At 43.4% G+C, this 17,686-nt stretch overlaps 1 protein-coding gene and 1 long non-coding RNA gene across 9 annotated transcripts in view; one reads left to right on the top strand and one right to left on the bottom strand.

Moving 5' to 3' along the window:
- LOC118969360 (uncharacterized) overlaps window positions 1–14,899 on the bottom strand; it is a 41,947-nt gene extending 27,048 nt beyond the window's left edge. The window contains exons 1-2 of the long non-coding RNA XR_005057300.2: window positions 14,396–14,899; window positions 14,054–14,280 (exon numbers count right to left, since the gene is read on the bottom strand). This is a non-coding gene — a long non-coding RNA (uncharacterized lncRNA). The remainder of the gene's footprint in view (window positions 1–14,053; window positions 14,281–14,395) is intronic.
- A 156-nt stretch (window positions 14,900–15,055) lies between these two features.
- Window positions 15,056–17,686, top strand: part of ATXN7L1 (ataxin 7 like 1) — a 221,302-nt gene continuing 218,671 nt past the window's right edge. For 2 of the 8 annotated variants that reach the window (XM_037003594.2, XM_037003592.2), the window contains exons 1-2: window positions 15,057–15,262; window positions 15,784–15,852. In XM_037003594.2, the coding sequence (XP_036859489.2) occupies window positions 15,082–15,262; window positions 15,784–15,852 (250 nt within the window). In that variant the 5' untranslated portion in view covers window positions 15,057–15,081. Of the gene's footprint in view, window positions 15,263–15,783; window positions 15,853–17,686 lie in introns of all 8 variants that reach the window. The other 6 variants (XM_073239006.1, XM_037003599.2, XM_037003593.2 and 3 more) reach the window with 5 other exon arrangements.

Raw genomic sequence — 17,686 nt, 5'->3', positions numbered from 1 at the left:
TCCAGTCCTGTGGCAAAGTCCTCCCACAGGGACTTCGCACGTGCTGTGTGACCTGCCTGGCATGGTTTGGTCACCTCTTACCACACACCTGCCTCGCAGTTTCAGTCCTCAGCAGTTCTGGCCTCTCTGAATTACACAGGTGACCTACCCCTCCCTACATAACTGTTATCTCAGCTGTAGGCCCAAAATGATCATGTAAACAACAAGCTATTATCTTCTGCCTATCAGACAGACAAAGGTTGAAATTATTGGTAATATCCTGTGTTGTCGAGGTTGTGAGAAAACATGCACTCTCCTTCAGGTACCACCTGAATGGTAAGAAATACAGTAGCATCTATTATTTAATATTTTCTGAGCATTTCCATTTCTTTGAATTTATTCTTTAGAAATAAATACTCCCACCTGTTTATGTAAAAAGTTAGGCAGAGTAATTTTCTTTGTGAAGTTGTTCACAATAGTGAAAAAATAGAAACGGTATCTACTCACTAGTTACATAAGCCGTGGCACATTAATAAAATGGAGTATCCCCACCATTTAAAAGAAGGAGGTAGATTTCTTTGTATTCATGTGGAAAGATGTCTAAGATATACTAAGCTAAAAAAATTAAAAAGAGTATGGTTTCACTTTCAGGCTTTTAGAATGTATTACATTTTTAAACGTTGGAGACAAATCACAAGCCTGTTGACTGTGGCTGTCTCTGGGGAAGGAAGATGAATTTATGAAGGATTTTTCTTTTTCATGTTATATATTTCCATAATGTTTGATTTTGTTATTTTATTACTAAAAAAATTAACAATCTGAAAAAAAAATCCAATACAGAGAAAAAGATAAAGATTATATAACTAAGTCTATAGTGTCTGTCTTCTCCCTAGAATATAAGCTCTCTAAGGCCAATAAATGCCTCTAATCTATCAGTGTTGTCTCCCCACAGCCTAGTTAGTGACAGGCACATAGTAGGTGCAAACGGATCTCTTGGCTACCTCCTCCCTTGAATTGTACTCCATATTTTAAGTCGTCAAAGTGCTTCACCTTCTTATGACAGTCCCATCAGTTTGTTTGCTGAAATACAGCTTTAGGGCCTTTACACAAGTACTGCACTCAAACCAGGTTTCCCTCTCCTGAGTTGGGTAAACAATTTTTTGAGTATCAAGTCAGGGGCTCATATTTTGTCCCTGTCAAATTTCGTCTTTGGGGTTTTGTTCCCACCTACAAAGGTATTTTAAAACCCAGCCCCTGACATCTAAGCAAGTACAAGCCCTACCAGCTTTACATTACCCACACACCTGATTAATGTGACTTATATCTTTACCTCCAATTTAATTATGAACAAAGAAAATTGCCCAGGACAGGGCCTCTGACAAAATCTGGCCCCCTCCATAAGAGATGGCTCTCCATGGTGAGTTGGGGGAATCTAGTCTTCTCGTGCACCATTGAGCTTGAGCACATTAAGCCCATTCCCACCTCAGAGCCTTTGCATTGTAGTTCCCTCCACTGAGAAAACTTTCTCCAGATGTAACTCTCTGTCTTGACTTTCAGGACTCAGTTCTAAGGTTACTTCATCAGAAAGACCTTCTCACTACCCAATCTAAAATAATCCCCTCCCAGCTCCACATGACCCTGTTTTGTTTTCTTTAAAGTGCTTATCAATAACTGAAGGTACCTTTTTTGCAGTTCTTTACCTCTTTATTACCTGCTCCCTTCTCCCACCCCAGTGTCAATGGGGACATTTTCAACCTGAATCAATGCTGTATCTCCTGTGCCTAGAACACTGTGGTTACCCAATAAGTATTTGCTGAATGAATAAACTTGGTCAGATATCTGCAACTCTACCTACCCAGAACTGTCTTCCAGACCCACGTCTCCATTTTATCTACGAGGATGTTGTGTTAGTTTCCCGGGGCTGCCATAACATATGTTATTAACCACGTGTCTGGGGCTTAAAACAACAAAAATGTATTCTCTCAAAATTCTGGAGGCCGTTAAATCCAACATGACTTTCTCTGGGCTGAAACTGAGGTGTTAAAAAGGCCATGCTCCCTCCAGAGGCTCCAGGAGAGAGCGCTCCTTGCCTCTTCCGGCTTCTGGGGGCCATCGGTGTTCCCTGGCTGTGGCTGCGGCACTGCAGCTTTCCAGACCAACATCTTCAAATCCTCATCTGCTCCATCTTTACACTGCCTCTGCCCTCTATGTCATTTTAAAATTTCCTTCTGCCTCTGATGGCATTTAGGGCCCCACTGGATAATCCAGATAATCTCTCCAATTTGAGATGCTTAATGTAATCAGATCTGCAAAGACTTCACCATAGACTACCATAGGTGGCACATTCATAAATTTCAGGGATTAGGACCTGAAGTTTGGAGGCCACCACTCAGCCCAGTGTGGAGGGCGTCAGCGAGTCTGTGAAATGCCTGTGCAAAACTGAGACAGGTCATGCCGAAGATTTCTCTTTCCCACTTTTCGTGTAACATCTGCCACAGAGGAAAGCTCAGTAAATGTCTCGTGAACGAATAAAGGTCCGAAGATGTTGTTCTGCTCTACCACTGCCCACCCCAGCCCTCAAAAGGAGAAAAGAATGGGCCTAGAGTTCTCTAATATAGCCAGCTTCCCCCATTCACCAGTTCTTGAGATGCCAGAATGTGTCTAGAAAATGCAGAATTTCATCCTAAGTGATTTATTTCCATGACATGCTGCCAATACCCATTGGATGAGTGATTAGTGAATGGGTAACAAGACTAAAATTATGTACAAATGAGCCTTGCCCACTAAAGAGGGTTTAGGCTTTGCTCATATTTGAATTCTGTCCTTCCCCAGCACTCTGAGGATAGTTATGCTGTAGCCAAATTAGTTCTTTGGCTTTTGTGATACTGAATGAGGGTGGGGAAGGGAGACCAAATGGCACTGATGAGGCGGGAGGGAGGCTAGTTTATCTTCCCCAGAGTGAGGGGAATCCTGATGTGTTTCATAGAGGAAAGAGCCACTCATATCCACAATGGGGTCATTCCATAGTAGAAACGATTTCAAATCCCTGCTCTGGGCCCCAGAGTGGCCGCCTAAGCCACTGATTCCCTGCTGATAGAGCAGGTTCTTCTACAGCCAGGACATGTGTTGTTCTTTAATAATTCCATTAGCAAAACCAGGGAGTGAAGTCCTAGTGGGGTGAGGTGTTGGTCCCCACCCCAGGAGCCCAGTATGAAGGGCTCCCTTTAGAAGTTGTCAGGTGGTGGGGTTTGGAATGCCGAGCGTGCACCTGGAGTCCCCAGTGCTAAGCAGTAGGGGAAAATTCTGACAGCTGAGAATGGATGTATGTTGCCCATTCTCAGCATCACGGTGCTGCTGGTCACTGATCTTACACCCAGTCCTCGCTGGTGCTCAGGACCTCCCCTCCCTCAACCTGCAGGAAGAAGGCTTCAGGTGGAAGGGGGTGGGTTTGAGGCCAACCAACGGGACCTCCATGAGGTCTGTAAGTGGGCAGGAGTCTGTTCTCTCCCCACCCCTGAAGTAAACACAGAGGGCCCCACAGGCCTGGGACAGGGCCATGGAGAAAGCAGGGTACACAAGTCTAACTGGAAAGATGGAGAAAGGGTCTTTAAGGCCCACATGTGGTCCAAACCAGCCTACCAGCAGAGAAGCCCATATACAAGCTCACCCACAACCATACCAGCTAGAATGGGGGTGCATTTGCCTGGAGGGGCCTCCCTGCCACACAGCAGTGATGCTGCCATGAAGCCCAGGGACACCACTCCATGGAAAGCTGCTCGCTCTGGGGGAGCTGCGACAGGCTGTGGCATTTCCTTGATTGTGCTCAGACCCTTATGTTGGTGCCACAGTTTTCCCAAGAACACGTCAGCGCAATTAGAAAGCGTTATCAGTGGGATAATGATTCACGCTGCAAAGAATCTAAACCAACAAGTCCCTTCTAACTCCCATTACAGCTTTTCATGAAAAGAGGCATACATATTTTGTGACTGAGAAAAAGAATGCCTATCACCAGTTCTTACTTGCAGTAATTTATCTGTGAATTTGTAGTGACTAAGTTCCCTCTGGGAGACAGACTGAACCACAGAAACAAAAACAAAAAGCATGTCTTGTCTACGTACAGAGCCTACACACTGAAGCATGAAACAAGTTGCTCAAGGAGTTTGAAAGCATCAGATAAGACTCAGAAAACTTGGTAGGTTAATTTTGTTGAAAACACAGCCATTTAAAAAAGTACATAACTCCATATAGGAAAAGACTGATAGTTGTAACTAAATAAAAACTGAATACTTCTGCATCTGCACATACACATGCATACACATAAATCTAACATAAATAAAGACAAATAGCAAATTAGGAAAAAAATCTTGCAATTCATAACACAATATGTTTAATAGAAATTACATATTTATTTAAATAGCTTTCACAATTTAAAAAGAGAAAGGGATCTAGTCACTACCAACTCTAATAGCAAATGCACAATTCATTAAAAAAGAAATATAAATCATCAGCGATCAGAGACAATAATTGAAAAAACCAAAAGATGAAATTTTTTCCTAGCCTGAAGGGCAAAAAATTTTGTTTAATTACTGAGAATGTTTGGTATCTTGATCAGAGCAATGGTTACATGAGTCTACACATGTCAAAATTCATCCATCTGTACACTAAGATTTGTGAATTTCATTGTATGTACTGCAATTAAAAAAATCCTTTCCTCTAAGACTGAAAGACGAAAAATAACAGACATAGCACAGATAAGGCCATGAGAGGGAATTCTCACACACGCTGGCTAAGTTTGACAATTTCAAATTTTTAAATGCATTCCCCTTGACTTACCAATTTCATTTATAAGAAAACATCATAAATAACCATGAACATACAAAAGGATTTATTTACAGAAAACATTCACTACAACATTGTTAATAATATATATAAAAAAAGAAAATAACCTAAATGCCCAAAATAGAGGATTCCAATATATTATACTTTGAGAACAACCATTCAGTCAACCATCCAGTCTTTAAAAGTGATTATTTTAAGAGATGACCACATCTATCTATACTGACACTGTTGTTTTATAGTTGTACCACCCATATCTTTGTATGCATATACGGAACTACTCCAAGAAAAGTGGCTTGGTTTGGAGATTGGGGAATATATAAATAAATAAATATATATATATTATAAAATATATAAATATATGACAGATAGATAAAAGTATTATATATGGTTATATAGATACATGTGCATATATGTCAAAAAATTAACACTTAGTTCTAGGTTTATGATGGCTCTCTGTATTTATGCTGTTTGGTTTTCTTCTGAAATTTTTGTAGAGAACTGTTTATATGCAAGGGAAAAAATGCAACCATTTCAAAGACAGAAAGCACACGTGGGAAAATACCCTTCAGCTGGAAGCATCCCTTCTGGCCCTTCTGAGGATTCAGAGTAAGCAAAACTAGTCCAAAGTGAATCGCTTAGAATTAGGGTAGCCATACAATTTATCATCCAAACCAGAACACTTTTGAAACTGAAAGGAGAAGTTATTAATAATTTTGCATAATCCAGCACTCCATTTGGTCAGCCAACTCCAAATGAAAGTTCTGCTCAACTTGTCTTTGAAAATGACCCAGGGTTGGAGGGTTCAAGGTAAACCGCAGAGACAATGCTTTTATCCTGGATGCAATTTCTAAACATGCTCATCAGATGGCTAAAGAAACTTGAAAAGTTCAGGTTCTCACCTAATTAGCTCATCTGAATCAATAGAGCCCTAATTTTAGAGATCTGTTCTTGATAAAAAAAAATATTTCTCAAGGAAATATGGCACTGGACTAAAAACACACAGTAGTATTAGCCATGTTATCTCATACTGTAGCTTTTAATCTTGGAAACATTGTGTAACACTTTTAAACCCTTCCTGATTCCAAATCAAACCTTGTGACTTGCCTGTTTTCCTCTAAGGGCTTTGTTTTAGGGAGCTATTGTCTAAGTGACCCAAGGCTCTTGTTTAAGATGTCACTGTTCCCATCCATCACCCCGCTCGCCAACTATTTATACCCTCCCATCTTTCACAGCTGCGCTCAGGTTTCTCCTCTACCCCAAGCCTTCGCTGCCCGCCACAGCACCTGGCCTGCTCAGACACCTGCGTGTGTCTCAGCTGTACGTCAGATCAGCACCTTCTGGTAGGCCATGCTGTTCTCCAGTCATTGACTGCACACACACATCCCTCCGACTGGGCTGGAAGCTACTCCTGAAAGCAACTCCTCAGTCCAGGCTACCTGGCACATGGCCCGGCGAGGCCGGTCTGTCACCCTTTTGTGTTCCAATTATAAAATAACGGCTGTAATTCCTTTATATACCGCATCTCCCACCCAAACTTGGATAGTTCCTAGGTATCATAGAGATCTTTTTTTTTTTTTGATTAGTCCAAGTCCCTGAAGTGCCAAGGTATTTTGCATAGGTGGAAAAATTACAGCCTTCTCTACTGAGGTAACTGGTGAGGCCTTTCTCCTCTTAAAACACCATGAAATGACACACACTATAGATTCAGAACAAAGTTGGACCAAACAATTTTGTCGGAGAACAGTGTCTGCATGTTAAAAATGGCCCTGTAGGTCCAAAGGATGAGCTCCAACCGGCTCTGTTAACACTTGCACTCCCACCTTACAGTACTTTATTTGTGCTTTGGTTGTCCCTGTGCAGGACCCATGGAGCTCAGCAGTCTATCAGCACTCCAACATTCGCCCCCTGCCCTCCTGAGAGTCCAGCACTTGTGAAGACTTGGCATCGATCACAAACTAGGCAACATACATCACTAAGCCAATCATGGGCCAATCTATAACTGAAATTAGACTCTGCACCTCCTCCTGACAAATTTATAAAACTGATACACACATCAATGTCTCTTCCTCCAAGCCAGGCTTAGGATGACTTAAACCACACCTGAAGTGTGAACAACTAAATCTAGACACCAAGATCCTTTCATATTTTCCATCACCTGAGGCATTTATTTCTCCTACATGAGAGTCTTCTTGGGAAATCTGCCAACTCAGATGCATTCACGGTAACATGCATCTCTCCACAAAACTTACAGTTACACATGTGGAAGGGTGACCCATGTTCAAGCAAAAATTAAAACTCCCAGTTGAGCTGTTAACATATACAAGGACCACCAATAACCCACTTTCTTCTGCTAGTCCATCTAGCACCTAGTGAGCATTTGGAAGGCACACCTTCTTCGAAAACCATCTGTTAGAAAATAGTCTTCATATTCTGATTTCGTTGGAACAAGGCACTTTAGTGTCATCTGCCAGGAAAATTGTCACAGCAAATCTATGATGTCTGTGGTGCGAATGGTGCTGTCTCACAAAAGTGGACAATTGTGCAGTGCACAAACTAGGAAGTAGCCCTGGAAAGCTGTTTGATAATTTTGGAGTATAAGAAACCAGTGGGAGGGAGCCATGCTTTATTTTACTTCCCCTCTGCTCCTCAACTTCTTCCTTACGGAAGAGGTCTTCTTAAGCAAGACACAAAAAGTAAAAGGCCTCAAGGAAGTCAGATACATCTGACTACCTCCAAATGGGGGGGAAAAAAAAGTGTATAAAAAAGATGCCTTAAGCAAAGTAAAATGGAGAAAAGCAACAAACTGGAAAATTAGGTTATTTTCAAAGAGACAAAACTCTAAATCTAGAAAGTATAGAGAACTCCTACAAATCAATAAAAAGATCTAAAAATACTAACAAATCATCAAAAGAGACTAACATCAATTCACTGAGTAAAAATACAATGAATACAAGAACAAATGCTTGAAAATACACTAGAAATGAGGGAAATACAAATTAAATAAGGTTTTTTTTTACCATAACATTCACAAAATTTAAATGTTTAGAAATGTTGAATATTAATCAGGGCTGGAGGAAACAGGCATATTCCTATGCCACTAGTGGTAGTATAAATTGGTCAGCTACTTCAGAAGACGATTTGGCAGAACTATTAAAATTTAAAATGCACTTACCCAGCAGTTCTACTTTTGGGTAGAAATACTCCCTCATGTGCCCAGGAAGCATATATAAAAATAAAGATATTGTCTGCTGTATTTTTTGTAAAACCAGAAACCTAAATATCCATCTATAAGATAATAGATAAATCTATTCTGGAACATTTTATGAAATACTGTGTAGCAGTTTAAGAGAATAGTGTATTTCTGTATGTAATGACACGTAATAGCATCTGTGAAAAAAAGAAAGTTACAAGAAAACATCCACAAAATAGTCTGTTGCACCTGTCAGTCTTGTTTATGCTAATGCAAAGCTTCTTTCTCAACCAGAGATAAAAATATATATGTATCGCCACAAAATGATCTATGCCAGTGATGATGAATACATACAGTTGATAAATGTATAGAAAATGGTATGAAAAAAATGTATAGAAAATGGTATGAAAAGTTTCCCTCTGAATATCTCAATCGTTTTACTGTCTCATGAAGACACAAGGGATGATTTTTAGAATTCAGTATTAAGTTTCTTTGGCAAAAGAAAATAAAATTTTCCCAGAAAAAACACAGTTGCAGAGCCCCCCACCCTGCTTACTATGAAGACAACTATTTACACTGCCATGCAAAGGCAGTTTTGTCTCCAACTTGCCTTTGGATTTTGCAGTTTCTTGGCATAACAGAAAGGTCTTACAGGGTCTTCCCTGAACAAAGGGATATTTACCCTGGCCTGAAGTTCATGTCAAGATGAAGTTTCCAGCAGAAGTTTCAGACAGAGCATTCCACCAACTACTGCAGGGCAGCAGCCCCAGACAAAGGAAATATAAGAGCTTTAGTTTCCTTTCTGGGGAGAAGGATGCTTGTCAGAAGCAACCATGTGAGTCCTCCCAGCATCAGGTCTGAGCTTCAGCGTTCAGCCTGTTTCTCTCTGGCAGCTGTAGTCCACATGATGTACTACAATGAAAGTAATAATCAGAGCAAATATTTACAGTTGTCTACTGTGTGCCCTATGCTGGGGGCTCAATACCCAGAATTACATTGAGTCCTCACAACAACCCCAAGAGAAGAGCCGTAGTAACCATGTAACAGATGAGGAAACTCAGGTTCAGCTGGATCAGAAAGGTTTTCAAGCAAATGAGTGTAGAGCGATTCCAATTTACTCCTGCCAGTCTCAAGCGTGTGCTCTGGCCTCCACCCCACACTGCCTCCCCAAACATATTAACTGGTGAGTTTGGAGGAGTAGGTGGGCTTTGCTCCAGTTGATAGATGTACATTAATATTAAATTTGTTTTTATTTATATTGAAGTTATGGGCCAAAAATGATTTCTGCAACAATGCTAAAGAGAAGCCATCTTTTCTCCTGTCCAAGCCCTGAGAAAGAGCACTGGTTAAGACCAGGGTGGCTCCGCCACACTCTGGGGAGCAGAGGGCTCCTCACCCTGCAGCATCAGAGCAGTTCCAGGGAGTCCCAAGTGATCAAAGTCACAGATGAGTCTGCTGGAGGCTACAAAGCAGCTTTATCTCAAAATACACTCCCATTTTAGCTTTTCTGCCCAGTCAGAATGCAAATTTCACGTTTTTGTAGTTATATTTATTAACAGTCCATGTTTTTGCAGGTCTGGCACATGGCTAGGGCCTTATATTAAAACCAATAACCCAAAGCCTGGAATTCCTATCTTCTTTCCTACTCCTGTTGCTACTGAGGGTCTTTTATCCCAATCCTGTTTTATCTAGCAAGGTGTGAGGGCAGGAAAGAGGCAGGCAACCTTGTTCAACAAGAGGAGAGAGATGGTACACCTGCCCTTCAGATGCAGAGAGCTTTTATAAAAGGTAACAAAGTATGCAACAAATTTCCCTCCAAATTACAGTTATCAAAGAGAGTGGGTTAGAGAAATAAATTTAAAAAGAGGAGTGGCAAATGGGATAGATGGATTCAATTAAGACAAAGAACATCAAACAGTTCCAGGGACGCCTCATTTTAATGGGACATGTCATTTTCTCCTCGTTGCCTCCGGGAAACTCCCAACAGTCTATGTGGGAAGTGGGGTACACACACAGCACCTGGACCCCAGCAGGAGTTTAAAATCCTGAAATGAGAGAGTTAACATTCCTCTTCTCTTCTTTTCAATAATGCAGTGCAACAGCACATGAATCAGACTAAGTGATCGTGCATGATGTATTAGATGCACATCTCTACAGAACTAGGTGTTCCTCAAGTAAGTATTTTCCTCTGTCATCTCTGTTGAATTGATTTCTTTATTTGGTCTTTGGGAGAGTCTCCTTTTTAATTAGGCCAACCACTGCTATTTTTCTAAGAAAGATACCAAAACAATAATATTTACACCCCTTTTATCTTCCCAAACATTAACTGTGAGGGGAAGAAGGTGTTATACCTTTGCTAGGCAGTTTTATCACACAGACATTATGCTAACATGCTTTAAATTACTCTTTCACAGGTCAATTTATTCCTGTTAAGAATGTATAAGATTCTTGTTGCCACTAACAGTATTTGTTAACTATTTAGTACTAAAAGGAATTCAAATTTGCCATATACATTATTGATATATAAGTAGAGACAATATACATGCACCATGTTGACCTTAATACTACTCCCAACTGACCTCAATTTTCAACTAAAGTCAAGTGTAGATGTCAAGTAGTTTGATGAACACTGCTTCCTTCCTCCTCTGACTCTCAGTGGTGTAATTTAATTGACAGCCATGCTTTCCATAGTTAAAAGTCATAGGTGGGTTACAGTTTCACAAAGTTGGCATTGTTATCTCTATAGTCAGTGGAGAAACTGTGGAAGGCTTAGAGTAGAAACCACGATTATACTACATAACTCTAACTACAAAAATGTACACGTGCTCCAATTATCAGTGAAACATGGCAATATATCCAAAGGCTTATTTTGTAGAGATGCTAAATCAATTTTAGATTCCAGACCATACTTTATTATGCTGCAAACTAAAATCCTCCCAGTTCAAAGGGAATAAAATTTAGGCTGTCATACCACTGTCACACAAGGTGCAGAAGTAACTTTTACTTGAGAGACTCGGGGGAGTAAACTAATGTTAAAATGGCCTTGTTTCTCTGCAACTGAGGTGCTCTGATATCTCCTGATGATAAGCCACCTTTGACTTTTTTAGTGGTTTAAAAAGTGGCTCCTGGGAGAGGAGACAAAATTTTCTGGAACCTCAAGTCACTGACTTCCAGCCTCTGGGCTTGAGTCCCTTCATCACTGTACTTTCCACATACCTTGAGGAGGGCAGGGTTGTAACAGCCACCAGTGTGGTGGCACCGCTATCAATAAAGACCTGTTTCTAACAATTATGTCATAACCTTGCCATTAGAGAATTCTTTCCACAGGGTAGTGACTGAGTTTAAATAGCAAAAACTTGAGTAAACAAATGATAAAGATAAATTACAAAACTCAGCGTATAGAGGATACAAGTGTAAACCAGTCTCACCAAGCTGGCAAAAAATTTCTGAGAGTGATACACAATTCCCAGGAGGCTGAAAAGAGGAACTTGGGGACATTGCTCAGACTTTTCCTATGTTAAACTTATTTTTCTAACTAGGTTTTGTTTTCTTTTTGTGGCCAATCCCATTTTTAACATGTTGGCAACAGATAAAAATGTTTTTAAAAAGCTACCACAGGCTAAGCAACACTTGTATTGGGGCCACCAGCTTGTGACCATACCTGCCATACATGGCATGTCTTTTGCTAATTCACGTAACAGGAATTTTTCTTTTTCCTTTTTTAATTGAGGTACATACAATAAAATGTACAAATCTTAGGGTACAGCTCAGTAAATTTTAACATGTATGTACACTCATTTAACTATTACCCAGATCAGGAAACTGAACATTCTAATTTTCCCCCTTTACCTATTTCACCCATCCTCCATCGCCACCCTCATATCGTAAGTTTTTTGTTATCCAATCACTTTATACCCAAATCATTCCATATTACTTATGTATTACTGAGTAACAAGTTACCTCAAAACACAACAACTTAAAATGACAAACACTAATTATTTCACCATGTATGTGGGTCAGGAATACAGGCATGCCTTAGCCAGGTGCCTCTGCCACAGGTAGGCTGGGCTGTGGTCTCATTTAGGCTCGAATGGAGAAGGATATGCTTCCAAACTCACACATGTGGCTGTTGACGGGACTCAGCAACTTCATGGGCTATTGGACTAAGGGCCTCAGTTCTTTGCTGGCTGTTGGCCAGAGGCTGCCCTCAGTTCCTTGCTACACATGCCTCTGCACAGGGCAGCTCATAACACGGCAAAGGGCTTCCCTTAGAGCAAGCCAGTGAGAGCAAGAGTGAGCAAGACAGAAGCCACAGCCTTTTTGTAACCTAACCTGAGAAGTGACATCCCATCACCTTTGCCATGTTCTGTTTGTCAAAAGCAAATCACTAGGTCCAGTGCCCACTGAAGGGGAGGGGATCCCACAGGGCATGATACCAGGATGTGGGGATCATTTGGGTCTCTCAGAGGCTGCCTACCACATTTTCCTTTGCATGTACAACAGAGGTATAAACACCAAAAGGGAAGGAAAATTGGAAAGCAGTAGGGGGAGGGGAAAAGTTCCAGGATCTAATTACTTCTGCCTCTGAGATCTCTCTCTCTCTTCCCAAGTCCAGCCATACAACATACGCTCATGAGGTGCTTTCATACAGTCTCTCATACCTGTCTTCTCTTCTCCACCTGCATGGGATCATCAAAGTTCAGGCCTTCGTTTCTTCACACCAAGAATATTATAGCACTATTTTTCTAACCAGCTTCCATGCTCCAATACCTCCTGGGCACTAAGGCTAGAGTAATCTTCTTAAATCACACTTGCTATTTCTCCTTAGATAGCAGAAAGCCCCTTTAGGAGTTCCCTTTGTCAAACAAAACCCAAACTCTTTAGGCTGCCATTCAGTGCCTTCCATAACTTGACCCAGGCCTGTCCATGCAAACTCATCACTCCCGCATGGCCATTAACAACCTGCCCTCCCTGGGAAACCACACTCAACACCCAAACACAACACACTTTGCTCAGCCTGAAGCCTCTACCGACACCACCACCACTCCTCCCTCTGCAAGGCCAATCTTCATCTTACCATTACAAATCCTTCCCAATTTTCAAGATGCAGAGCAGATCCTATCTTCTCTGTGACACATTTTCTGATCACTCTAAACTAGTTTTCAGTTTCTCTTACGAACAGGTCCAGCTCTAAGAGACCATGCCATTCACCACCCTGGCCAATCACTGTGTACATGTCTTGTTTTTCCAATGTGTTGATAAGTTTCACACCTTCTTCCACAGAGACCACCAGACTGCATCTCCACCAGGTATGGGTCTCATTTGTCTTCCTCTGCCAAAGGCAGCCGGTCCATGACAGGCAATGTTTGTTGAAAAGATGGATGGATGAATGGATGGATGAGTGGGTGGATGGATGGATGGATGGGTGGGTGGATGGATGCATGGATGGATGGATGGGTGGGTGGATGGATGGATGGAAATGTCAAGCACAGTGTTTAGCACATCTTAAGAGGTCAATAAGTAATAAATATTTGTTAACACCACCAGTCCTTAAAATGAGCATTCTCCACTCAGTGGTACTAGAGCCACTACTTAGCCTATGTAGGAACCCTTCCAAAGAGAGCAAAGGCAAATGAAATTTGGATCTAACAAAATACAAGCCCATTCACACCAACATCACAACTGAAGACCAGTCCGAGGCTCCCCCATCATTGTCCATCCCAACCCTGGCTTTGAGGTACAGGATGGCCAGTGCAGGGGCATTAGATAGCCCTGCCAGGGCAGAACTCAGTCAGCAGAGCAACTTCAAATCAGTGCACTTCAGCCATGGGACAGAAAATTGATAAGAACTAAAAGGGTGCTGGGAAAATGAGGAAAAATGCATCTATTGTTGAGGAAGGTCCATGTATTTCAGGTAATTCCTAGTAAACAGCAGGATTTTTTTCAAAGAGATACCAGAAGCCCTTTTAAGGCTTTTGTTGCCTACCCTACGGAGAGGATGCTTATCTCAAAGCATCAAACGCCCCAAACCCAGACACAACCTACCGCTTTCCTTTCCTGCTGGCTGGAGCAAGCAGTTAAACCAGAAAAGGACTCCTGCAGGTATCACACTTCGGCCGCAGGTTGCTCGCGCTAATCCGCTCACCCTCGGCTCAGGGTAGAGAGCGCTGGGAACTGTTCCAGGAGCTCGGCCGGCTAGCTGGGCAGCATCTTCCGAAAGCCAGTGAATTCGCTCCCCCGCTGCGGTGATCCCAGAGCAAGTGGTTCTCTGCCTGCCGGAGGACACGCATCGCGTGCTGAATCTGGGGATACCGCGGCCCTGAGTTTTGGGCTTTGCACTTCCCGCAACCTGGGATGGGAAGGAGACTCCTCTCGCCCCACACTTACCTGCTCTATAGAACCACTTCCGTTTAACCAATGGTCTCGCCTCCCAAAGGCATCCTCAGAATCCTCCACGGCCCAAGGTCCAGCGCGAAATAGGAGAAAGGGTGAAGTGAGTGGTGGCTGGTAGGAGAGGTCACCTGGGTCGCCTCACTGGCTTGGGGTGTCGTTGGCTGAGGAGGGATGCAACCCTCCTCAGTTCCTCCCCGTTGAGCCGCGGGAATTCCCGCGGGGGGGTCACATCGTGTACGACAGGGACCCTGCGAGGCAAGGACGTGCTGGAAGGGCTGCATGCAAAAACTTTCCGTCCTCTAGCTGCAACTCCGCAGGCAAGACCACCCTTCCTGCGGCCCCAGGTCGGCCTCTTCCGACTCATCCCGCGCCCCTGCCGCGCACCCCAGACCCAGCCGGCCCGGGCTCGGGGTCGGTGGGTGCGGGCGGTGGCGGCCGCGCCGCAGCATCTTGGCGCCCGGCGCGCGGCAGCCTCTATCCCCGGCGCTTGGCGGCGGCGAGCGGCCCCTCCCCCGGCGCCCGGGCGGGCGGCTCTCTGCTGCCCCTGGCGGCCGCGCGCGGCGAGAGCAGCCGAGCGGCCCGGCGCGAGCGGCGGCCCCTCCTCCTCCTCCTCCTCGCTCCCTCCTCCCGGCCCGCCTCCCTCCCCCTTTCAGAGCGCTCAATGTCGGAACGTTCCGAAGATGACGTCGGAGCGTTCTCGAATCCCGTGTCTCTCGGCTGCTGCTGCCGAAGGAACAGGGAAAAAGCAACAAGAAGGAAGAGCAATGGCGACACTGGATCGCAAAGTGCCCAGTCCGGAGGCGTTTCTGGGCAAACCCTGGTCCTCCTGGATCGACGCCGCCAAATTACACTGCTCCGACAGTAAGAACCCCACCGCCTCCTCCTCCTTTTATTATCCTGTAACCTTTCCATTCACCTAGAGCCACTGGGAAAAAGTGTGTGTGTGAGAGAGAGAGTGGCCCCCGGTGTCCTCCATGCTTCTCCCTCTCTCTCTAAATAAATACACACAGAGACAGATCATCAATGCACAGACAGAGGCCCTGCTGCCAGGGCTGTCTGTCTGTCTGTCTGTGCCCCGCTTCCCGTGGCAGCCCGCGGGGTGGGCTTTCACAGCCCCACGGTGTGTCTGTGTAAAAGGCTACTCTGTTGCTGCTTGCATAGTTTTTTTTGGTACCTATCTGGGCCAGGTAGATGGAAATCCAGACTTGGGAGAAAATGTTGCATTGTCAATTTTTGAAAGATTTTCATAGACAGTATTTATATCGATCTGTTTGCAAATAAACACTCTCCCTCCCCCCACCCCCCCTTGACTTTGGCTCCCCCCACCCTTTTTTTCTCTTTTTTTCCTTATTTTCTTTTTTCCTTTTCTTTTTCATCTGCAGATGTAGATTTAGAAGAGGCTGGAAAAGAGGGTGGAAAAAGCAGGGAGGTTATGAGGCTTAATAAAGAAGGTAAGTGGAGCTACTGGCATTTTAGTGTGAGCATGTGTGGCAGAATCTTCACAGGATTTCGACTATAATGTGAATTGTTCTGCTGGGTACGGAGTGACTAAGGCTTGTCAAAAATCGAGCATGCCCAGGTGACTACTGCTTCATGGTAACTTCTTTCAAAGTATAAATACAACAGGGGGCTAAAGGGGGGAGAGTGTTGAAGGCAGAAGTTTACTGCACTTTGGCTGGAGTCTGTGGTTGGACCTTCTGATGCATATCTGCCATTCACCTTTGGAGCATTCACCTTTGCCAAATGGTGGGGGTTCGAAATCTGTGAAATAAGGAGTGGGGCTTTCTTCACAAGAACCCCAGCCTTCCTTTTGGGTAAATACACAACAGTTTAATGGACCTGCACCTGGTCAGTCATTCCAGCAGCTGCTTCACTCTCCACTGAAAACCATCGTAGATGGCAAACCTTTGCAGCAAGGTACATTTGGCCCAGTTTGTGTTGGCCACAGATTGTTATGTGGCAAGCAGGGTTAGGGGCATCTGTGTGTGCAGCCCCCAACCAGTCACCCATCTCTGTTAACCCAGCTTGGAAGTACAGTCCCTGGAATGGGACACAGAGAGTAGACAGGTCATCCCAGACTGAGGCAGGCAAGTGAAGCCACACAGGCATCAGACACACATGGTCGTTATAAATAAATCATATTGTGTTCATGGTTGCAAGCCTGCCATATGTAACTCTGGTCTATGGGCTTCACATGGAGCAACTCCAGAGGCCACTTTCTGCTGAACAAATGGATGGGTTCATTAGAACTGCGATTTACTAACTGAGGTCTTGTAAACATGGTTGGCTGAAATTGGGGATGGGAGGAAAGTGCAAGGGGGCAGAAGAGGTGGGTGGGAAGTGTTGAGAGTTTAGCCGGAACTAAGCCATAGGATCATTGCTTATCCAAAATGAATGGAGAAAGGGCATTTGACTCCAAGAACAGTTTCCTCGTAAACCAGGATGTCATCCTGTAAGCAAATGAAACCTGCTTGGAAAGATGGAACTCATTTTGTGGATCGACACCTAAGAGAGTCGGTTTTCTGAGCCCACTGGTTTCCTGAACCATCCAGTAAGAGGAAAATTTGTGCTTCAGGAAAAATAACATGGAGATTAAAATGCATGGACACCCAAGGGCAGTTCCATAGCAGGGTTTCTGCTAATTAAGCATTTTGGAAATGAGACCTTATTCTAAAGATGTTTGCCTCTAAGTATCTTAGTGTAATCTCGACATGTGTCTTTAGGATGCACAAGGGAATGATATCAAGTGGACTTCTTACAAGTGGAGGCTTATTTTTTCTAACTGTCCATCTGTTTTGGCAATGGCAAGTGTCATTAGAGATTGTTTTTCTTCACGAACTCTTGAGGTCTTTAAAAAAAGCTTATGGGACTCAGTTATCAGACCACTGGCAATGATGCGGTTTCCACAAAAGAAGATGAGGTTGTTAAAACCTTTAAAGTTGAATAAAGGTCATGGTATGGCCCAGAATTGGTGCCTCTCAAGCCTGGGTGATAAATTACGACTATAACACACAAAACTATTTTGCCCCCTTACCCTGCTTCTGTTTCAAAATACTCTAGTTCTCAGATTCTTTTTGCTTTAAGAGAAAATGGGTTCTTTTAAGGAAAAATGAAAAGCTTTCCTTTCCTCAGAAGTCACAATTGATACATCCTGCTTAGTATATCCTTTGTCCTGTAAAGGTACAAAGATTTACCTCCTAATTATATGCGTTTGCATTAAGGACACCCACTGATCAGTGTAATATGCAGTTGCTGAGTTCATCAAATACCCGTGTGTGGCCTGAA

Source organism: Manis javanica, chromosome 6, assembly GCF_040802235.1.
Source record: "Manis javanica isolate MJ-LG chromosome 6, MJ_LKY, whole genome shotgun sequence".
Lineage (NCBI taxonomy): Eukaryota > Metazoa > Chordata > Mammalia > Pholidota > Manidae > Manis > Manis javanica.
The sequence above is the reverse complement of the archived record's forward strand: the minus strand, read 5'-3'. Positions and strand labels throughout refer to the sequence as shown.